Here is a 24,423-nt window from a genome sequence, read left to right on the forward strand (position 1 = left end):
TTTCCAGGGGATGAATGCCACCTGCTTAAGCAGATACTTCTGACAAAAGCTAACGTCATTCAAAATCCTCCACACCCTGTTAATATTAATTTTCTTCTTTGTTTTTGGCAGGGCTTTGCATAACATTTAAAACTTACAGCCTGAAATTTCTAGCTAAAGGCTCAGGAGGTGTCGTTCTATTGTTGGAAAAGGTACTTACCCTAAATTTCTATAGAGAAGTATTCATTGGACTGAACAGGTAAGCTGTTAATTGGACAGGTAAATTATGCCATTGAACTTTGAATCCACACAATTAAAAACCAAATAAAAAAACAAGAAGATGCATACAAAGACCGTGTAATACATCTCAAATAATTAATCCATCCCATCATTCATGACAGCTTTAAAATGTGCAAACCAGACACATGTGAGTGACACCGGCAGCAACATTTTGATTAAAATTTGACCCTAGTTAGAAACTGTTGTTTTGAGAATTAATTATACGCATCAGGACTCCCTCGTACAACATTTTCTTCTACAAGAGTTCAAAGTTACACGGAAACGTAATTTGCGCCTTAAAATTAGCATGACCAGGTATCGACCTGCTCTTAAAAGAAATGCTGCATGAGAACAGAAGTTTAATTCAGACATTTGTGTTTGGAAATGCCGCACAGCACACAAGGTGGTCAGAGCCCCTGCTACGTGGGGGGTGGCTTCTTCTGCAGGCCTCCAGCTTCTCCCCTGTTGTCTATGCTGCATCCACTGCACATGCAAGCAGTTCCTAGCAACCTGTGACACTTCGGCATCTATGGACGTGACTCCGAAAAACAAGGTAATTTTAAAGAGTGTCTTAAAAGTTCAAGGCAGAAATCTTAATGTTTGACTTGATCGAAAACATAGAACTTTTTTACATTTATCTCATGCTTTTCTCCAAAGCAGCTTGCAGCGATGAGTTACTTATATTTACACAACTGGCCGGATTTGAACCTGCAGCCTTCAATGGTAAAGGAGACCTCTGTAAGCAGAATAACCTGGTAAAACTCTGTTAAAAATTCAAACACGGCATGTTTTTCACCAAGGGGTTTTTATAAGGTTCTGTATGGCTGCGAGACAACTTATATTCTTAATGACATTTAATGCATTTATTACATTTCTTCACCTGTCACTTTTCACAGGAGCAACAAATAACTGGTTTTATTTATTATATTTATTATATTGAAAATATTTCAGCTCTGCAGAAAGGGATTTTAGTAAATTCAAAAATACTGTATCATTATTATTGTTTATAATGTGCTTCTCAAAGATCTTTACAATAAGGAAGAAAGTGATGTGGGACACAACTCCAGAACAATTTTTTACAGATATCATTATTTCAAAAAGTACGAAAATAGAAGAACACTTCATCATTTGTCAATATTAGTATAATGTTGGCTCATGATGGTCTGCAGCTTATCCTGGAGGCATGTGACAGAAGGCAGTACACTGCACACAATCCTTGACTCACACCAAACAACCAACGTCTGCAACCGTTTGTCCCAAGCGGGGTCACAGCGAGCCGGAGCCTAACCCGGTAACACAGGGCGGAGGGGGCACACCCAGGACCGGACGCCAGTCCATCGCAAGGCACGCCAAGCAGGCCTCGAACCCCAGACTCACCATAGAGCAGGCCCCGGCCATACCCGATGCATCACGCCCCCCTCCACAGATGTTACAGGCAAATTAAAGTCACCAGTCAACCCAAAACACATCTGTAAGATCGGTTTAACCCATCAAACCTTGTCCCTGTGGTCTCCAGAAAAATTTCAATATTGTCCTTTTAATCACGAAAACCAAAAGTAGTTGAACGTGTTTTCATAAGTTCGGAAATATGGGCAGTGTGTTGCCTTCTGGTCTCCCTCGTCTCTCCTTGGTGGCAAGTGACTCTTCACCGCCTACCTGAGAAACTGCCTTCACAAATCGTATTTGTTTTGGCAGGTCAAATACCTTTAGGGTTTCTTTAGTTTTTCATCATTTCTTTCATATCTGCAATACAATTGCTTATAATAACTTATTGCCCCCCACACACAAACCCACATCCTTTTAGAAAGATGTTATTTCTCCCTCCCCACACATCTTTTTCCAGAATAGTTCAGAGCTCTATGGTTATTTGCGTCTAATATGAGACTACTCCCCTTTATGAGCTTGACATTAATTTAAAGTTCCAAGTCACTAAATCAAAGAGAGTGTTTAGTAAAATTTATCAATGAATGCATTATATCCAAGGGTGAATAATCCATGCTTTCTACGCCCTTAGAACAATATCTGGGGGAGAAGAAATGACTACACATTAAAGACCTCTTTTGGTCCATCCTTGAGAAAGCTCCCTGTAACATCATGCATTTGAAATATTACTCACAATACCCCCCCGCCCCATCGCAGGCACGGCCCCACAGCTGAATGTGAAGAACGGCCGACTTTAAATGATGTAAGGACGCATAATGCAATGGGTACGCTGCTCATCCATCAGCAGGGGAGGGACTGCTAAGCAAGAGAAGCCATAGAGCCCTGAATGAAGGAGGGGAATACTAAACTGCCTCATGGTGCAGTCATGCTGAGGGGGGTGCTGGAAAACATCACCCGGGGGATTTTGAAAGTAACATTATGCCAAACGATGATAAACCTACATTAAGTTTTGTACATGTTCTTTGGTAACTCGCCTCCTATTTCATTTTATTTTATTTTTGTTCGAATGGATATTGATCTCGCCGGAATGCCCGTTCCCCATGAACATTTTCTCTTTTTTTTTTTAAATAATTATGATAAAAGTTCTTATTTTGTGAAGCTTCTTCTGCTTCTTTTCCTCATTACTCTTCTTGCTAAATAAATCCTTACTTAGTTTCATTAGTGTGCGGATAATGCATGTAATGTAACTTAATGTCCTACAAAAAAACTGATGGCAACTGTTATAAATCCATTAATTAATAATGACTCATAACTACAATTGATGCAAATCAACTGCAATAATATAGTTGTTTTTATGCTGTAAATGAAGCTTGCAAAGCCAAAGCAGAATAAAGCACTGTAGAGTCTTGACATGTAAAATGCGTAACACTGAAATATATTTCTTTCTAAAATTTAAGATAGATATTTAGTTGTTGTTAAATAGGCGTGTCAAACATAAGGCTGGGAAGCTGTTTGTTTGACCCGCCTGACGATTTCATGGAACTTTGGCAACAACTAAATACTGTAATTATGCACCTGTGCAAAATTCTGCAGCAAGTAAATTGGTCTGTGACATCTCCAAACCCTCAAAGGCCTCGCCGTACCTTACCCATGGGATTACTAGTGAAAGACCCCAGCTGGGCCACAACAACAACAACAACATGCATACACACTAGCAAGAGCTGTGCAAGAATCAGTACGGAAACCACAGCTCCACCAGTGGTTACTACGCTAATGCACATTGACATTTATGTGTTTAGCTGTTGCTTTTCTCCAAAGTGACTCGCACTGATTTACCCCTTTGTACAGCTTTATACAGCTTTACCTGCAGCAAAGCAGGATAAGTACTCTGCACAAGTGGAAGGCAGGATTTGAACCTGTAACCTCCAAGGCCAGAGGCAGTGGCTCTTATCAGTATGTTGCCTACTACAAGATACATAATTCCAGAACAACAATATGCATTTCCCATGATGCACTACCATTCAAGTTCGGCAGTATTTGTGTGAAGTTTAGCGCTCTTTGCTGTTAGGATCATGTGTATAACTATGTCTGACATGATGGTGGTGATGAATATGGTGATGATTATGATGATGAAAATTCTTCTTCTTCTTAATTATTATTATTATTATTATTATTATTGAATTCTGCCATTGCTCATGCTTGTGGGATGTCCCATAAACCTCTGCTAACCCTAACCCACATACCAACAACACAGATGTGGGAGTTCTCCTCCACTCCGCCAAACCCTGCTGATGCCCTGTTTGGGATTATCAGGCTTTGAGGTTCTGGCTGCGGTGAGCATTGGAAGGATTTTATGTTTCAAATGTTGTTCAGAAAGAAATGAAATAAAGATTTTTTGGGCATTAAACGATATCAGCTGCACACCACATAAACCAACATATCAGGACCTCCCACAGCTGTAACATGGGCACATTTCCACGGTTATCTTTCTTTTGTCCATATACATTTCCATTTATTCATTTAGCGTACACTTTCTTCAAAGCAGAAACCGTTTATTAGAGCAGCATGTCAACTTTGAATATGTTTAGCAGTTTCTTCCTTGCAACGGAAAATTTAAATCGGTAGTTTGTGGCATGCCAAACGACGGTGAGTTTAAAATCTCGACTGTTGCTTGAAGACTCTGCCGCAATATCTTGTTAAGAAACTGCAATCAGAGCCCATTAGCATTAGCAGTGATCCTGACCTCAGGGAATGGCCTGTGAAATAATTATGAATTGACCTGCATTGCTCTAATAGACCTGATTATAGGACCAGGGAATAACATGCTTTTAAAATCAAATAGAATACCAGCCCTCACTTTAATGCGTAATATAAACAAATGAAATGGCACAGATTAGACCACATCAGCATTTCAAACTGGCGGATATCTCAATAGATTTGTTTAGAATTTATGGTTTATTCTGTTCTTTGTACTTCTATAGTTTAATCATTTTTTTGCATGAGTACCCTTTTATTTAGTTTTATTGCTTTATCAAAGCATATTCTTCTTTTAAGCATCGGCCGTGTTCGACTGAATAATATAATTTGGTTTTTGGGAACATGTCATTAGCTGAATCATATGAATATGCTTTCAAGAATAAAACCAAAACACTATTAAGTGTTGTCTGCAACTCTGCTGATTTAGCACCATAGATTAATACAGCCATCGCCGTTTTAATTTCAAGTGCTCTGAGCAGATTGTTCCTGTCATGGCATTATGTGTGTTGATAAGAAGAGGGCAGTCTGGAGCCATTGTGAGCGCTAATCTTCACATCTCCTCTCTATACAGTCAGCATGTCATTGCCTTATTCATATTTTACTTGCGAGATTATATGCCATTGTAGCGCTCCCCTTGTCCATCACCATGATTTATTTGAATTTGCCGGTGCATTGTAATTCCTCCTCACAGCTCTCTGACACGAGTGTTTTACAACCTCTGACAAATAACCTGAAATGCATTTAGGTGAAATTCATTTAAAAAAAAAAAAACCTTATTACAGATTCCCCCAGTACACTTTATACAGATGTTCAGATAATATGAATATATGCACCAAAACACACAGTGTATAATTAGAATGACAATACGACGCTGCTACTGCCTCACAGTGCCAGGCTGGTGTGAGAGAACATGGGTTCGATCCCCAGTTCAGTCTGTGTGAAGTTTCTATGTTCTCCTTGTGTCTGTATGAGTTTCTTCCCACAGTCCAAAGAAATGCAGGTCAGGTGAAGTGGTGATGCTAAATTATCTGTAATGTGTGAATATGCGAGTGTGTGGCTACCCTGGTGTATGTACCCTTAGGTCGGATGTTTCTGGGATAGGCTCCGGTCCACTGCGACCCTGCTCCGCTCAAGCCGTCACTGAAATTACACAGGTATACTGTATAATTACAAGCTGAAGGTTATAAAAAATCTTTTCAACAGTCCCAAAAAATAAGTAATTGCAGTATGTTGGTTGGCTGCGTGCAGTTAAGATGAACATTTTGCGTGTTCCAGAGTGTTTAGGTGTGCAGGTTGTAACCAGAGGCTTGATGCCTCCCCCCCTGAATGTGATATATTGGTTGTAAGTAAAAGCAGGCGGAGTACCACTGGGTTCACAATGCCAGTCCCTTCATCCGTTACTGCCGTCTCATTGTCATCGCGGGCTCAGGCACCGTCAAATTGGAGGCCGGGGCAGATATGGGAGGAAATGACCAGGGGAGATGGCAGCTGTGAAACAAATCACAAACACGGCTCTGTCCCTGCCAGGGCGTCCTGGAGGAGCAGAAGCACGGCAGGCACTGTGCTTACATTTTGTGTGCCAGGGCCAGAGGGGGGTGTAGGGTTGGATGAGTGGAGTTTGCAGAGGACGGTCATTTTTGGCAAAATTGAACATGACACGTTTTATGCTTGACCCTCTTTGCGATGGGGAGACAGTGGGGGAGAGAAAAAATACCGAAGAATAAAGGCATCTTAAATACACTTGTGGTATGAGGCATCATAACCTTTCTCAGAGGGAGAATTTCATGTACGTTGGACATAAATCCTATCACACGTTTTGAATTTATTTACTGAAATGCACAGCACTATTTTATACATCTATGTCAGATTAAGGGAATCAGCATGGACAGAACAGGCAATGGCTGAATTTATGGTGAAAATAGACAAGTTTATGCTCATATGGACATGTGCTCCATACTGGAGGCACGCTGGCCAGCATCTCGATAGGACTTTTGCGATCAATTCATATTTGCACCATTTCTGTATGATGAATCACCTTCTCATGCATGTCCACAATGCCTCTGTCTTACGCTTAACAAACCAGCTGAATGCTGTTGGTTTTATGAACAGGTCCGATACACTCCTGTCAGTGGCAATGCAAGAGGCTATAGGTGGCTCAAATGACAGGGCATGTCTAGTGGAACCAGAGCCGGCAAAACAGAGGCTAAAGACAACAAACCCTATTGAGGATAGACAATCGACACATGATACGTTCCTTTTTAAGTGAATTCTAAAAACACGGGGAATCTCAATTTGTACAACTTTTGTGCTGCTTGATGCACAGTAGAGGACTTAAATGTACAGCCACAGTAACAGAGCCGACAGGACACATCCAATACCTGTCACTTAAGCACTGTTGCATAAACACAGCATTTGCTGCGCATCTGCTCTATTTTTAATGTAATTTTTATCGGCTTGGCTATTTACATTCCTTCCAGATGAGGAATAAAGCATTTTGAAGGTTCGCTTTGTTCTTATATTCACTAATACTCACTGTTACCAGAGGAGTTGCACTATTAGTTACTAAATTTCAGAAAGGAGTCAGAAAGTAAGTGAAAAAATATATTTTCATTCTTATTGCTATTCTTACTGTATCTGGAAAAAAGAAAAAAACAGTTTCTATCCTCCATGTCAAATTAAATCTGAACCTTTCATTGTAGAGAAAATTCAAACATGTTCTAAACTTTCACCACCAAGTTTATAGGAACCAGACCTGCAAAAGAAGGAGGACGAATTTTTTTTAAAAAAAGTGTTGTCAAGACAAGAAGCAATGGGTGTCAGAGAAGACAAGGGAATGCGTGGAAAGGTTTTCACACTTTACAGCAATTGCGTTAGATTCCAACGTCATATCAAAGGCTTTTACCTCCGTCTCACAGATCACAGGTGTGAAATAAAGGAGCATTAAAAAAAATTAAAAATTTTAAAAAAAAAAGGAAACTTTCTGAAATCACATTCTGACGCTAGTGGTTTCTCAGATCTTTAAAAATAACTTACGAAATACTCACAGTTCCTCATCTGTGATTCACCCACCCACCCCATCAACAGCACTGCATAACAATATAAGAGTGAGAAGTGTTATTCTGCAACATGGCTGTGGATTTTGCTAACAAGGGGTGGGCTGACGGCTCTTTCAGAAGACACAAGCTTATCTCCACCCCTTTTTTACAGATGGAAATGTCAGTGAAGTCTGAAACAGGATGATTTCTTTTTTTTTTTTTACAATGTCCCAAGGAGCCTTTGTTGGAAAATGACATGTTTGGAGGTGTTCATCTAAACTGTACCAGGCTGCACACTAATTATAACTATTAATTTCAGAGTGTCTGTGAAACTGCTGAAAGAGCCTGTACTCCCCCAGTATTGGATGATGTCACCATGGATGGGTTTAACCATCATTATCTGGACTCCATTGCAAACGTTCCCCTCCCTCCCACTCTTTCGGCTGGCAGCCCGCAGCAGTGAACCGATCCGATGGGAGCAGATTGCCGATAAAGTTATTTCTTTTCCCTATAAATATTGAAAGGGTCCGTGCTCTTTTAACAAGGTTGGAATAATTTCACCATTTTCTGTTGTTTTGTGAGTAATTTTGCTCTCTCCTTTATTCGTTATTTCACCAGAAAACACTGATTTTCATGGTTATTAATGAAACATGAATGATAAAACACTTAGTAGTATCTTAATTTTTTTTCTTCCTCACTTCCTTTAATTGAATATAAAAAAAAAATCTTCAAACCAAGGCAGTATAATTTGCTGCATGACTGTAAAGAGTTCTGTGTATTCAAGTTTTCAAGAGGTAATTTTTCATACAGAAGAGAACCTATGCAGTTAAATAAGCATAGTTTAAAAAGCCTGATCTCGATTTATATTAAATTTGAGCTTTACTGCTGTTTTGACAGCAGCGTACAGTTTCCCCCAACTGGATATCTAGACAAAATTCCAGATCACTACAAAGAAGCTGCTCACAGGTTAGATGACTTGTGCAGCCAATACTGAAATCATGTGCAAAATGATGTGCATTTGATTTGTGTAATGTCTGATTTTGTAGCCTCATCATACCTCTTAAAACACCGATTACTTTTGAAAAACTGCACTGAACAGAAAGAGGGAAAGTGATTCTACATCATGAATGCCTGTTATGTTGGAGGAGGGGACTCTTCGCCTCATCTCCAAACTGAAGCCTTAGCTGAAGAGTAAAAGAGAATAAAGAGCTCTTGATGAGAATCTTTAGAATAATTCCGTGGTTTAAACCGAAAAGCTGTTTTTTTTTTTTTGTTTGTTTGTTTTGTTTTTTGGCCATAACATAATAAAGGCTCATAAACGCTCGTAAAAGTAATCGAACGGAGAGGCCGATTCCCAGCATGAGGCGGGCGGCAGAGCGCCTTTCTCTCCGCGGAGCCGTGAAGGAGAAACCGCACAGGTGTCAGTTCCGGAGAGGGAGGCGCGGTGGCGCGGACGCGCGGACACGCAGCGCAGTGACGTCAGGGGGAGCGCGCGCCGGGGCCGTTGAAATAGGACGGGCCGCCGCGGTGGAGGGGCACTCTGGTGCTGAGGCGAGCGGCGCTCTGGCTGACGGGAGCGGGACGTGACGTCTCCATTGGCGCGCCGCAGTTCGCAGAGCCTGCCGCGCGCGACGCTCCGCGTGGGACTAGCAGAGAGTGTGTGTGTGGGCGTCTCGGCTGCACGCGTGCGGGAGCGGTTCGTGTCTCCGGCGGGTGTGTGTGTCTCTCCACCACTGGAAGACTACAGGTAGGGGTGCAACTGTGCCGAAAAAAAAGACGGTCGGGGGTCGCGCGCGCTTGGTTTTTTTAATTATTATTTATTTTAAACCTAACTGTAACATATGTCATATATATATAATATGCCATAAGGGGAAGGGCGGGGGGTCGCAGACGTGTACATTCAGGTTTTCAACTTATAATAATTACTGTTTTGTTTGAGGGTATTTTATTAAGTTATATGCTTTTTTATTTCTCTATTCATTATTTAACCTAAGTACCGCGTTCTCTGTAAGGAGTAGAAATAACGTCTTTATAAATACATTTTTTTGTTAAACTTCCTCGCAGCGATTGAAACCAGACACTTATTCTCGGTAAATTTTGTTTTAATAAATTAATTGTTCTTAAGTCAGACGCCCTTCTCTATGTTTGTCGGCTGGTAAAAACCGCGTACTAGGTAGGAGTAATCAGTAAATGTGACGAAACACACACTTTACTGTAACGCATTTACGGTAAAGGGGGGAGTGATGCTCGTGTTCCAAGTGTTTCTTAGGTGTGTTCGGCTGAACTTGACGCAGTGTGATCGGATAAGATTCGCTCAGCCTCTCTTTGTAAAACACGCCGGCGGTCGGACTCGGCTCAGGTCGCCTGATCTCGCGCTCAGCGCAAGCAAATGTTCTCGAAGAGTCGCTATCCGTTGGGCAACACAAGTTCCCGGGTGTGAGGACAGTGTCCAGTAAAGTGTCGCTGGTCCAGCTACAGTCCAACGACAGCGCGGAGAAATATTTCACAAATTTATGTAAAATGATGGAAGAGGTTCGTCCGCCGGCCCGACACGAACTTCCCCGCGTGCGAGGGCTTCGTGCGGGATACATTGGACAGAAGTGATAATACGTGTTTTTTTTTTTTTTTTTTTATTCTGAAATTTAATTCATTTTTGTCCTGTACATCCATGCGCCTGTTGCTTGCGCTCTTGGTCGGGGACGGATCATTGTGCGGACGGAGGAGCTGTCCCTGTCCGCGGTGCTGAAATCGGTGCGCTTTCCCTCCAGTCCAGTAACTAACCCGAACTCGCGCTTCATCGGAATACCTGGAGGAGACAAAACATTAAAACATTTACTCTTTTCTAGCTATGGTGGCTTAGAAGTGTTTAGGCACAAAACAGCTTTGAATGACAGTTTAGCGCAGGTGCGTATCAGAAATGTGTGAGTAACGGTTTCCTCCCACACTCCAAAGACGTGGTGTTCGGGTTCATCCATAGTGTGTGAGTGACAGAGAGAGAGAGAGAGAGAGAGAGAGAGAGAGAGAGAGAGAGAGAGTGTGTTCCACTGATGTATGGATGAGTGACCCAGTGTAAGTAGTGTATCTAGCAGTGTAAGTCACTGCAGTGAGTAAGGTGTGTGGGCTGATAACACTACATAGAGTTCATTGGAAGTCACTTTGGTGAAAAGCATCTGCTAAATAAATGTAATGTAACTGTAATGGTTCTGATGAGCCTCTGTATGAGCAGTTTTGCTACACAGAGCAGGCTATGTGTTCCTCTTACAGTGTCTACCATGCTACACACCACCGCTGAGGTATCATGACTATTTACTCTCTCCAACAAGGGTTTAACTCGCATTGTTTCCTTAACGTACTAGGGAATGTTAAAAGGTTGTGTATGTGTTGACAGCTTGGCAGCAAGAGAAAAGATTATACTTAAGTGTTATACTTTACCATTATTGTGATAAGTACATAATTTAGCTTTTGAACAGCAAAAACGTATTCACCCTATAAATGTTTATGTTTAAATATTTATCTGTCACGGGGGTGCGGTGGCGCAGTGGGTTGGACCGCAGTCCTGCTTTCCGGTGGGTCTGGGGTTCGAGTCCCGCTTGGGGTGCCTTGCGATGGATTGGCGTCCCGTCCTGGGTGTGTGTCCCCTGCCCCTCTGGCCTTACGCCCTGTGTTACCGGGTAGGCTCCGGTTCCCCCGTGACCCCGTATGGGATGAGCGGTTCTGAAAATGTGTGTGTATTTATCTGTCATTTGGCGAGACAATAATGCTTTCATATGTAAAATACATTATTATTTGTATTTGTCAAGATTTGTAAATGTTAAAATAGCATGCATGCCAACATACATACATGCATATGTATATTTGTGTATATATAAACCCCATACTATATTGACATATATATATAAAGTATGCTTCTTTGAAAATGTTACTGACTTGATACATACATAGCTGCCTGTGTGGCAATTGAAAGAATTTGCTAGCAGAATGCTAAAAATAACTCACTTTATGACATGTTAACCCAGTCTCTTCCCATATGCTTTGTATTATATGGCAGTCATTCCATAATTTTTCAATATCTAATTTATTTAAAAGTATCTTCCCCAATGCACTTTTTTTGTAATTAACTTCTCAGTATACAATGGCCCATACTGTAATACAGTATGTATTAATAGAAAATTGAAAACAATCTAAATGGAGAAGCAGTTTCTTGAGTTAAGGGATACATAGCAAAAATGTTAATTTTTCATTGTCATAATTTGAGTTTGCTGAGGGACATGGAATGCAAAACAGTGAGTTATAGAAGCTTTGGCACAAGCATGAAATAATGAGGATCCCTCTACACTGAGGAGAGCTGTTCTTTTATTTTAGAAATTCCAGTACTCTTTATTGTTAGCCTCTCTTTAATGACACATGGTCACTTGTTTATATTTTTGTACCCAATACACAATCTACTAGAATGTTAACAGTTTCTGAACACTAAAAGTAAAATCCACTCTCCTTGCTATTTACCAGAAAAGCTTAAACAGTGGCAGAATTTTGGATATCCACCAACTGTTATTCTCCAACACAAATTGAGTGCTTTGAATAAAATTGGATTGTGCACTTGTATGTCTTGTATGTTTTACATCTGTGTGAATGTGGTTTTTAAAAGCTACAGTTTTACTTCTCTTGCCTCGTGGCAGTCTACTTTGTGGACTTTTTGTGAAAAGGAGTACAGTTCTAACATAACTAAACCATTTCGCAGCAATGCCACAGGAGAACCATTTTTGGTTCTGTGAGGCATTTTCAGTTTGTAAGAATAAAATCAGCATGCATATTCAAACATAACTACATTTTTTTTTGCAAAAGCTATTAAATAAGGACGTACTTACCCTGAATTATTCCAATGAAATGGCCATATGTTTTAGTAGGTCAAATACTGTAAATTGCTCTGGATAATGCTGTTGACTGAGAAATACAATAACAATAACAATGTTATTATTAAAACAAATAGCAACTGCTAGTTTTACACTTCATGGTCAGGGGGTTGCCTTATATGGGGTTCTTTATTGAATACAAATATTAGTATCCCCTTGGCATCACTGCTAGAGCTGTATAATTCAGTCTGTGTATTTCTAGCTGCTTTATTCCTCAGACATGGGGGAAAGGCTAATAAGATAGTGAGGTGATAATTAATACCTGGACTGCAGAGGCAAGCCAGTAAATGCTGTGGGTCTCAGTCTTTACCACTGGAGAGTTTAATTCTGACAGTTAAGTGCCCCATGGACATTGTGTCATTCAGGTAAGGTTTTGTTTTGTTCGATGATATCATCCAATAATAAAAGCTGGTGTATAAATACCCCTTATTTTGCTTTTATACGGACTGAAAAAACTCAAGTCCTCTGCTACTGAACTGTACGATTTTATATCATATCTCACGACAGAGTATTAAACTACTGCACATTTTCTTTTACTGTTGAGTGGTATTTTACTATGGCTACTATTAGTATTGTCAGCATGTAAAACACCTGAATAATCTGACCCTGAAAAACACTGTTTCAGAATCCTGGATATACATCCAGTGTTGCTAGGGATTAATTACTTTATTCATTTCGTGTATATTTTTAAACAGTTTTGATGTTCTAGACATAAAAGTTTTACAGTTTTACTGCAAGAACACTTTCACCAAGACTTCTTTTGCTGCAATAATTCTCTATGTTGCTATGGATAAGATAATCGGTTATATGTCAACAAAATGTTAAAATAGATATGCTTTGTCTTAAGCAATGAAATGTGACATGTAACACAAATGAATTGCTTTTTTTAAAAAAAAAAAAAAGTGAGTCTCTTGAAGTCTGGAGCTGATATACAGAAAGTATTAAAAGATTAATCTCCTTTAACTTTTTTCCCTGTCGCCATTGTGCCGATTGTAAGACTGCATGGTTGCAACCCTTCACGTCAGGAAAAAGAGAAGTTTGTTGCACCTTATCTCCCTGGTGCCACTGCCGTATAACTTCACCTTGGATATACTTCAAAAGGCTTGAGATTTATCATGTAGCTTTGTCATATAAAATTTCAAGAAAATTCAACCTGTTAACCTGGTGTCAGAGTGATAGAGGTAAAATATGAGTCCCTCTCTTTGCCGATGAGCTGATTTCTCCGGTTTCCACACGTCTGCTATGGGCTCTTGGGATCTGCGGTGAATGCGTAGGTTGTCCAGGCCTTTCTAAAGCAAAGCAGTATGGAAGCCCCCTTGTCAGGCCTGTTAAAAGTTAAAAAGGCATCCATCAGAAGGTTTTTTTTGATCAAACTATCCTGAAAGCTGTCCGTACATCTCACTTGTTTGGAAATGTTGAGTGAATTGGCAGAGTTCACCTATGCAGACTGTGGTAGTTAATTCCTTTCGTGACTGTCATGTTTTACAAGAGGCATTTGTCACAGTACCAACATCTGCAGATGGAGGATGGAGTGATGCAGACATGACCTATCTCTACCATTCACAAAGACATTTTTTTTTCCAAAGTACATGAGTGTTGTGTGTTGTTTTTGATATAAGTAGCATGTACATACTATGCAGATGCTATAATCCAAAACCATGGGAGACAACAGTCACAACGCCATGAAAAATTCATGAAAGACAGTGCTGCTTGAAAGTATGTGAACCCCCTGTGTCCCTTAGTTGTACTATGAAGTGGTTATTTAATGAGAATTAGTCTTTCTCAACTGACATAATAGATGTGTAATGACCAATTCCACATGTTGGTTTAGGGGAAATCATGTGTGCAGGAGAAAAACAAGAGTACTACAGGTGCAAAAGTAAGTGAACCCCAAGTTGCATTGTTTAAACCAAGTAGGTAAGTAGAATCAGGTGTGTGAAGCATAATCATTTATCCGTTTTATAAGCTTATTTTAATATTTCATATGAGAATAATGACCATCCCTATAGAGTTCACATAGGTTAAAGTATCCTGGTTGTGTATTTTGTTTATTTGTTCTATTTGGATGCATCATGGGGGGAGTCACATGACCTGGTTCTGTAAACAGAAGAGAAACAGATCAAAATAAGGTAGGAGAAAGGATGCCAGTTTGAGCTCTGCAGCAAAGTCTTTTTAAAACCTTTTTTATATCCTCAGAACTTACAGTGTCAACTGAATGGTAAATTAGCATGTTCCTGAATAAAAGACCCTTCCTTTGTTCTGTGTCTGTGATTAACCTAAAATGAAAGATGGTTTGCAGGTTTAACACAGTGCTCCTTATGTATATTTATGTTACTTGCTTTGAAAGCAAGATGTACTGTAAAGTCCATGCTTTCAAAGGGGGAGCATGGTGGCGCAGCGGGTTTGGCCAGGCCCCACTCTCTGGTGGGCCTGGGGTTTGAGTTCTGCTTGGGGTGCCTTGCGATGGACTGGCATCCCGCCCTGGGTGTGTCCCCTCGCCCTCCAGGTGTGTCCCCTGCCCCTCCTGTGTTGCCGGGTTAGGCTCCGGTTCGCCGCGACCCCGCTCGGGACAGGCAGTTTCGGACAGTGTCTGTATTTGCATTGGTTTTCATATTTCTTAGCCCATGACAAGACAACTTGTTGAAGAGGGCGGTGATGGTACTGCTGAGGCACCTGTTCACCCTCCTTAGTTGTTTCTGACAGAGTTCAAATGATTTGCATGAGCTGCGAGGTGGCATGGGGGAAGGTGTGCTGTTTGTGTGATGTTTTGTCATAATTCTTCCTGACAGATTGGCACAGATGGGCTGGTTTGGTCTTTTGGTGGTCCTGCTGGGGGCCTCGCTCCGGCCAACTGAAGGATGGAGAAACCCGAAGGGGGCACATGAGATGAAGAACACCACTACAGCTCTCCACCTAATCGTAAGTAGACCTTGCTCTCTATCTTTCTGCTGTTCCCCCAAGTAAACACAACTGGTGCTTGGTTTAAAGAGGAAAAACAAATAATACTTTTGTATTGCTGTCACAGTGCAGTTCATAAGGTGAGAGGGAAAAAAGCTTTTGAAACAGAAAAGGAATGAAAACTTTCCATGTAAAGGTTCTTGTCACTGGCTGAGCCTTGTCTTGGAATTTGCACATTTGGTACTTTAAGCATCACATGCAGTAAATCAATTGGAAAGAACATCAGGCCTGTGTCAGTCAGCTCTCCTGAGAAGTGCTTGAATGATTTTCCTTTTCACTTATGTTCAATCCCCTCTTCTGTTTCATTCATAATGTCGCTTAAAAAGCTTGAAATCAATAAGGCCTATGCGGTAACACACTCCAGTTGGCTGGTTGATGAATTTTGGTTCAAATTTGGAAAATGGAGATTGCAAAGGACGGTTGAGGCGAGAGTATTTTTCATTCCTTTGAGGTTCTAAATGCATAATCTGTCATGCTGTACATGGTGTAATCAAGCAATTCCTTCCAGATCAAGCACAACACAGACATTTGAAGGGAAGCATTTATGTTTCAAATAAATGTACCATCTGAGTGTGTCAGCGCGGCTCAATGTACGCTACGTGGTTGTTTTCCACGGTGCTGTAATTGTGTTGTTCCAAAGGCAATGGCATGCCCACTCTTGTCCTTTTTTCCTCCTACCGATCTCCTGTTTCATAGTTATGCTGCTGCTGCTGAACGGTATTAATTGTTCTCAACAATCCTATCGGTCACAATCAGTCATAACCCAGCCAATAACATCCCTGTTGTGATTTCCCATTTCAAACTATTGCATTCCAAAGCAGAGCTTAAATAAGAGCTGTGGAGAAACCTAATTGTTTTGCGTGGGCAGAATCCCGGGCGAGTGTGTCGCCACTACAGATTTCCACGTTTTCCTGCTATGTTGTGAAAATGGGTTTCCACAAAAAAAGCGTTCGAAGGTTCTTCGTGTCTTGCAGACTCAGCTGCTTTAGTCGTATCGATCTCTTTAGTCTAGCAGTCGCTGTGTAAGATATACAGAATTGCATGTTTTGTATATGAGTAATCTAATTCTAAGGTGTGCCCTGGTGTTTACAAGACCTATTGACCTCTAGATCCATTTTATGCTGCACTGTATGAAGTAAGAGGTAGTGCTAAAATACACTATAAATGAGCAATAATGTGCAGTATATGTACTTGTTGTGACAGTTACGAATACTATTATTAAAGCTGTAATTACTATCTATTACACTGAGTAGCAGTATCAGTGGTAACAGTCATTGCTGTTTCTGCCGAGTCATAATTAAACTTGTCATTAAGGAGGAAATATTTAGATTTGTGTGCACGTGGCTGTGCTTAGATGCTGTGCTTAGATGCACATGCAGAGTTCCTGTAATTCTGCTCTACCCGATCTGGTACTATTGTATGGAAACACACTTCCTATCCTGGACGAAGCCTTCGTTAGTCATTTCACCTTTGATGGTCATATTATGAAGTGCGGTATTACTTCTGTTCAGCCTGCAAGTGTCTGACCTGTCAGGAGATGAGAAGAAAAATATACGTTTTGGCAAGGCCTAGTTACTTCTCCTTCTGGAGTGTGTTCACATGAGGGTAACTTGCAGTAGCGAAATACAGTTGTTTAGACTAAATTGTATATGGACAAACCCTACTCATTTCTGATGCATATAGTATTGGTTATAGAGTGGTAGAGGAAAAATTGAATTTATAATGAAGAGGAAGGCAATGCTGGCAGGAATTAATATTTGATAAGTTATTAAAAGAGTTACTGAGGCCCTTGAACACAGTGTTCTTGTGGGTGGAGCACAGTTTACAGCATGTGGACCGTGATAATGCCATAGTGATGCAATGTGTCCAAATGCTGTGTTTTTTAATTGAGCGCTTTGAATTTTGTGCTGCTGGCCTCCAGACTAGTCTGTGGTTGGGTACAACTTTGCCACAGGTCACGCATTTATATTCTCCATTCTGATGTCTGGGAACCATTTTTGACTGTCACCAAACCAGCAGCGGAGCGCAGTCCCGACTGGAATTTGACCTGATACTTTGTTTATTGCCTGCTGTTTGCTCAAAACAGAAATCACTCATACAGAATAACAGGTATGACTTTGTGGCCAGCTGTGCAGTGGATTGCAGCACCCAAATTGTAACCTGGTTCCCCGAAAGGCCCCCCCCCCCCCCCCCCCCCCACCGCCACTTCATACCTGGAGGAAGTCACTTCAATACCCTGAAGTCGTTATACCTGGCAAATAATATTTTCAAAGTTTGCAAAGTCAAAGTAACATCTGATATAATGTAAAATAAGTAGTGATATGAATAGAAATGGTCAAAGTGAGGGGGGTGCGGTGGCGCAGTGGGTTGGACCGCAGTCCTGCTCTCCGGTGGGTCTGGGGTTCGAGTTCCGCTTGGGGTGCCTTGCGATGGACTGGCGTCCCGTCCTGGGTGTGTCCCCTCCCCCTCTGGCCTTACGCCCTGTGTTGCCGGGTAGGCTCCGTGACCCCGTAAGGGACAAGCGGTTCTGAAAATGTGTGTGTGTGTGTGTGGTCAAAGTGAACATATTTGTACTTGTCAAATTAATTGTATGTTACTTAGCCAGGGGTTTTATCCAGAACTATTCAATGCGCACTTTTACCTATTTATAAAGCTGCATATTTTACAGAGAAAATTCTGAATAAATGCCTTGGTAAGGATTGTTAGAATTGGGTCCCATTCTTTCGGGTACAAGCCTTTCTGTGCTTCTGGCCGCACTATTTGTACAGTATGCATGTGTGTATGCAAAATTATGTGCATGTGTGAAATGTGCTGAACAGGCTAGTAAACATATTTTCATGTGCATTTTTGCAGCCCTGAAATAAATTATTTTTCGGCACTGTTTTACTCATTTCTGTTTTCAGTCCATTAAAATATTGCTGACCAGGTTTTACACAATGTCACCACTCACTGTGATGATTCCAATTATTAAAACACTTATAAAAAGAGTGCAGCTGTCTTACAAAAGCAGTTCATGCATATTCTCTTTAAATTAACATAAAGAATTTTAGGGAAATCATAAATCAAAAAAGACCAGAATAAGCTATTAGGCCATTTAAGATGAATGGTGATAGGAGAAAAACAGAATCCTTTTCAGAATATCTGACTTAAAGACAATAATTTCTTCAGTGATGCTCATTGTTTGAGGAAGAAAATTATGTGCGGTTTAAAAAGCATGTGTTTGTCTAATACTTAATTATTTTTCCAAATATTTATATTTACCGCATAATATGTAATTTAGCTTAAATATGACTCATGTGTCATAAGACGTTGAAAGATTTTGAGCAGTTAATTACAGGGGTCACAACAGTTAATGGAACAAAATTCATCATGTATTCTTATGCTATTGCTTGCAGCATTGTACACTCTTTATGCAGCATCTAAAATCAAATCTTCCTTCCCCATCTGAAAGATACATCACCAGCAAATAAACACAAAGTAATAAAAAAAGATTGTTTACAAAAAGCATAGCTGCTACTTAAGAAAACGGACTTGTTGAAATCACTGGGAAGCCATCTAAAAACAGCATTTTCTATTAGTCACAGTTCATAGGGTCCATTTCTGAGGCATCGCTTGAGACTTAATGCAACGCCGTTAACTGTACATCTGAATTCAGTGAGATCCATCACTACAAATTCCAGCAAACATTTCTTGTAAGGGCTGGAAGTGGCAGTGCTTTAATTGTGCTCTTCGCATTATTATGTTTTAAATTTTTATCTCATGAACTGAGCTACTTGTTTAGTCTCTTTTAAAATATGATTTTGCAATTCATTCATTTTTTTTTTTTTCAGGTTAAATATTGCATGTACCTCAGCCATCTAACACTCGTCTCTCTTGGTATATCTGGACCCATGTTCATTTGCCGTCAGAAAAAAGCTATTTATTAGTCCCCTGTTATCAAACTTAATTCGTTCTTGAAAATCCTTCCGTAAGGTGATTATCCATCATACTGAAACAGCTATCGCCATTATTTCTTTTGGGGGACATTTGAATCCATTTTTATCTGTTTACAAACCAGTACAAGTCCACTCGCAAATGTCTCAGTACATACACAACTATTAATATCGTTATTCAGAAGTTATTATTATTCTTAAATTTTTCTGTTGTAAAGAACATCCTCCTTGTTAAGCTAGTTTCCCCTTTAATAAACATAGGTTAAGCACTGCTATCGATGAGGTTTGACTAAAGTGGGTGTGTTAGGATATTCAGGGTAACTGGATTAAGGTTATTATAGCAGAATCATAATTTGAACCAGGGATCTTCAGATTAGAAGACAACAACCTTATCAAAAATTTTCCCACTAGTTCCAGGCAATTTTCTTTCTTTTTAGATTTGTGGTTTTTGCTTATCCTTTCTTACAACTTTTTATATTTAAAAAGTATTTTAAAAAGTGTAATGGGGCTCTATTTATTGTGGGAGCAGTGTGGTCCACTTCATACAAACTGAGTTGCATTTGTCTTCATCCCTGGATATCCTGCAAAGACAGGTATAGGGTTGGTGATGTGTTACTTCCAGAGATCCTTCAGTTTTTTTGGATGTTACTTTCTTTCCAAAATTCTCAGTTCGAGGAAGTAGAGTTCGTCATGCTCTGTCTTTCTGGCAAAGTTTCATCGTAGTTTCATCATCGAGACGAATACCCTTCTCAGCCTCCGATACTTTGCCTCATTTAAATGAGATTACAGCACAACAGATTCCCCCTCTAAAATGCCATTTTAATTCATCCGATAAGCTCCTTGCTTGTTTGGATGGAAGTAGCAGAGGAGACAAAAATGTGAAGGGGCAATAAGGAGGAAGACGAGAAGAAGCAGCAGAGGATATTGACGTGGAGAGAAGACACGGGACACGTGTAAGGCGATTAGAAGAGGCTGAGGAGGACGGGTTCGCGAAGTTTGAGAGAGGGGCCTAGATTGTGCAATACAGACATTTCAGAGCAGAGGAACTTCAGGTGACTTTGTATTCCTTGTGGCATTTGAACAACTCTGTAATATGATCAGAAGTATATGTCAGGGTCCTCAAGGTGTTAGCGCTACAGGCTTTTGTTCTAGCCTGAGAGTGAATCATCTGATTGAACTTATTGTCTTCACTGGAAGTATTTCACTGGCCTTTCTTTTATGTAGTAAACCTACTGTCTCTCCAGGATGAAACTGAAAGATCCTGATGTATCTAATAAGGTTACTTCACGGTTACCTTGCATTCTTTTACAACTAGGTTGTCACTTGTCTTAATAGAATGAAGTGATTCTTGACCAATGCTTTTTCCCAAAGTCATTTAAAATTCTTTGCATTTATACAGCTTATATATGTGTGTGTGTGTATGTGTATGTGGGTGTGTTTAATAATTTTATTAAAATGAGAGATAATTCATTATGTTTCTTACCACATGAGGAGTCAGAGGTACCAAGTTATTGGGTTAGCTTTTGATATTCCCATGTCATTCTGTTGTTTTATAAACCTGGTAGGATGTGAAAGTAGGTCTCAGTTTTGAAGTTGGTCTGCTACACAAGCTTTAGGCTAAGGGGCTTCTTTGCTTCTTGTTCTCTGTGTTTATTTATTTGCAAAGCTCTTCTAAGCCAAATGAGTCGAGCATTTTTATGCAGCTCCGTCGTGTCAGAGAGTGGATTGAGTAAAGTTGCCGTGAGGGGCCAGGAAATTTGGATATTAGGAGTGAGCATGCGTTTCATCTCCCTGACCTGTTCTACCCTCGTGTTGAAGAACGATTAGCACTTTAATTACTGCAATATTTGTGCATGAAAAGGCTTTTAAGGCTGCGCAGTATAAATCGTTTGTCTCCCTCCATCTTTAGCACATACGTGTCTGTAATCATAATAGAGACTCATTCTGTTAACTAAACTATGCTGCTCAGTGTAACGTGTGTGATGCGTAGCAAGCTTTTTGCATGGAATGTTAATTTTACTCTTGAATTGGAAGATTTGTGAACAGTTATGGAATGAAATCAACTGTAAGTTAATAGAGAAGCAAATATTCTTTGATGTAGTTGATGTTTCTTTTAGGTTTACCGATGCAGTTTGGTATAGGATCCTACATTATTCTAGAGTGCATTTATTAACATATAAATGACCAATATACTGTATTTCAGATATGTATGATATACATACCTGATATTTATGAATTTAACATTTTTTTTTTTTAAAATTGCTGTTGAAACAAAATACCAATTCCGGTAGCATGCAGTAAATAGTTCAATTGATTATTTTAGTATATAGTCAACTGTCTTATTTGTTTCTTTGTCTTACGCCTTTGTTCATCTCTCTGTGTCACTGTGTGAGAAGAGAGGTCCATAAAAATATATTGGATTGAATTGCGTTTTCTGAAAAGTTCAAATCATCTTAACCTGGCTCATCAACAAGTTTTCAGGTGCTGCTCAGTTAATGTGTTTTATTTGTTTATTGTACTATTCTCTATGATGTCTATTTCTACCACACTGTAGTGTGTAGAAATCCCATGAGGGTGGATATTTCTGAGATGGGATGCATCTGGCATCAGAAATCATGCCATTTTCACTTGCCCATTCTAACCTTACATCGGACAGCAACTAGACCTCCTTCCTGGCCCTGTATTCATATTTTACATTCTGATTTACCATGATGCCATAGCACAGCTTTGCAGGAATGTACATGCGTGCTTTCAATAAACTGATTTTATTGATTTATTGATTTTATTTCTATCATCTTGCACTGCCCCTTTCACATTTTAAAATATCTAATGTGATTCCCATCACTCCATACGATGTGTCTCTTGTCTGTGCCTCTAGAAGTTTCCACAAATGCGCCAGTATAATTTTGACTTGGGTTTTAGGAAAATTAGATACAAAGAAATAATGCACAGTTGACTGCATCCCAAATTATTTCCTCTGGGATTTGTAAGTGTGTGTGTGAGAGAGAGAAAGATGTAAATGCAGCACAGTAAGGCCCATGGGAGAGTAGGCTGGAATAGACTCCAATGGTTTAGCAGTTACATTTTCAATATCTGTGATAGCGGTTATAGTGTAGGAGGCTTGGCCAGTTGCATCTTAATACTGAAACTTCTTCTGAAACCATTTTTTCTGCCAGTTATCAACGAATGCCCTCCTAGAAAAGTTTCTTATCATTCAGCAGGGCACAACAATAAAGAAATTACTGAGGTATATTCTGTTAAATTCTTAAATGTAAATGTAAAAGATTTGCAGTATGCATCAGGGCACATCAATCCAACAAAAAATTCACAAAAGTTTAAAGTTTGTGTTGTGAAAAAGAAATGCTTGGAACGCTTGGATGCATTAAGAATTTGCTGACAGCTCCTTAGCAAAGTATTATACAGTTTATTTTGAGAGTCGATCACAGCATATTTTACTTGCAAGGTGTGGATGCATGCGTGCCCAAGACGGACTGGCTTACACTGTAAGGTGTACTCTGCTTTACACCCTCTGCTTCCTTAGATAATTTTGATAGGCTGAATAAGTGGTCCCTGATACCGGACGGATGATTGAAGGTTAACTTGGACATATCATATACCAACCTTCCAAGAGACATGAACCAGAGAGATGACTGCGGTATTTTCTCCTTGAAGGAATTAAAAATACATTGTTCTGCAACAGGCCTTAAAGACATCTTTGCGAAGGTGTTCTGCTGAGCTCAGATCACATTTCATGTTAGCAGCCCTTGCTTCGTGGACACCCGTATATACATGATAGAAGTGTGTTCACATGTAACATATTTAATTAAAATGTATTATAAGGTCACCTATGGATTCGGTATGACTAATGTGCAGAGATTCTGTTTCTGTCATATAAGTACAACGCATTGTGCATCTGAAAATATAATGAAACCACAATATATTTTTTTTAGCTCAATCAAACATGTCTCGACTTCAGTAGTGCTTCTGGAATGGAGACACTGCCCTGCAAGTGAGTGGGTTGATCAACATGGGCAGAGTCATTTGTCACCTAATGCTTTCTTATCGCACAGGACTCACTATGTTTTGGCACCTGTAAGCACACTCTTCATGGTCCTCACGCCTTGTGCTGAGCAAGTCCTCCTTAATCCACAGCATGTGACAGCGCTATCAACAAGGAATTTGTTATGTCTGTCTGGCTATTGCTTCTCAATACCCAGCCAACTCTGTGTAAAGTTTTGAAAACACTAATAATTAAAAAGATTTCGATACTACAGCGCCTGCACGTTTGTATCTGATGTTTACATCTTACATTCTTATAAAAGCTATAATTTGTTATATAATGAAAGTGTCTTACAACATTTTGAAATTAAATATCTTAAATGAAAAGAACATTAAAAAAATCCCCAAATAAATGTAGCTTTTCTATCCAGGTTCAATAACTGCTTGTCCTGGTCAGGGTCACTGTGATTTGGAGCCTATTCTGGATGCATTGGGCACAATGCTGAGGTGGGGTACACCTTGGACGGGATGCCAGTCCATTGCAGGGAAGCCACGCACACACCGTCACTCATCCGTTCACGCACTACAGGCAATTTAGAGTCAACAGTCCACCTTAACTGTATGTCTTTGGACTGTGGGAGGAAACAGGAGCACCCCGAGGAAGCCCACAGAGACACGGGGAGAACATGCAAACTCCACACAGATTGAGCATGAGTCAAACCCACATTTTCTCACACCACCCAGGCACTGTGAGACAGGAGCGCTACTCACTGAACCAACCTAAAATATTTTATATCAGACATGTAGTCTTTCTCTTCTTACATTTTCACTTCCACTGTTCAGTTTATACCTTATTGTTCCGATATTTTTTTTTTTTTTGAAAATTTTGTTCTGTGCCTAAGGTACCAGTTTAGCATTTTTACCATGTTTTCTTCTGTTCAACTATTAGAGAAGTCAACCATTTGCTCAGTCAAGGACTTCTGTAAAGAGGAATCCAGTAAGAAAGGCAACATCAGATAAAATCACACTGTGCTGGAAGAGCTAGAAATGTTTATAATGTTTATGTGTTTATGTTTAGAAATGTGCTGCCATGAATGAATAGTCTGAACACTTTAGTTTGAATGAAGGTTCCTATGTTGCCCTTGAGTTGACAGCAGTGAATTTATAGCAACAAGACGGTGCTTGAGGACT

General features: G+C 40.0%; 1 protein-coding gene across 1 annotated transcript in view; it reads left to right on the forward strand.

The window, feature by feature from the left end:
* The first annotated feature begins 9,167 nt into the window (after window positions 1-9,167).
* Window positions 9,168-24,423, forward strand: part of LOC108934170 (follistatin-related protein 4-like) — a 129,439-nt gene continuing 114,183 nt past the window's right edge. The window contains exons 1-2 of the mRNA XM_018751700.2: window positions 9,168-9,180; window positions 15,133-15,262. Coding sequence (XP_018607216.2) covers window positions 15,143-15,262 — 120 coding nt within the window. The 5' untranslated portion in view covers window positions 9,168-9,180; window positions 15,133-15,142. The remainder of the gene's footprint in view (window positions 9,181-15,132; window positions 15,263-24,423) is intronic.

This window comes from Scleropages formosus, chromosome 4, assembly GCF_900964775.1.
Source record: "Scleropages formosus chromosome 4, fSclFor1.1, whole genome shotgun sequence".
Lineage (NCBI taxonomy): Eukaryota > Metazoa > Chordata > Actinopteri > Osteoglossiformes > Osteoglossidae > Scleropages > Scleropages formosus.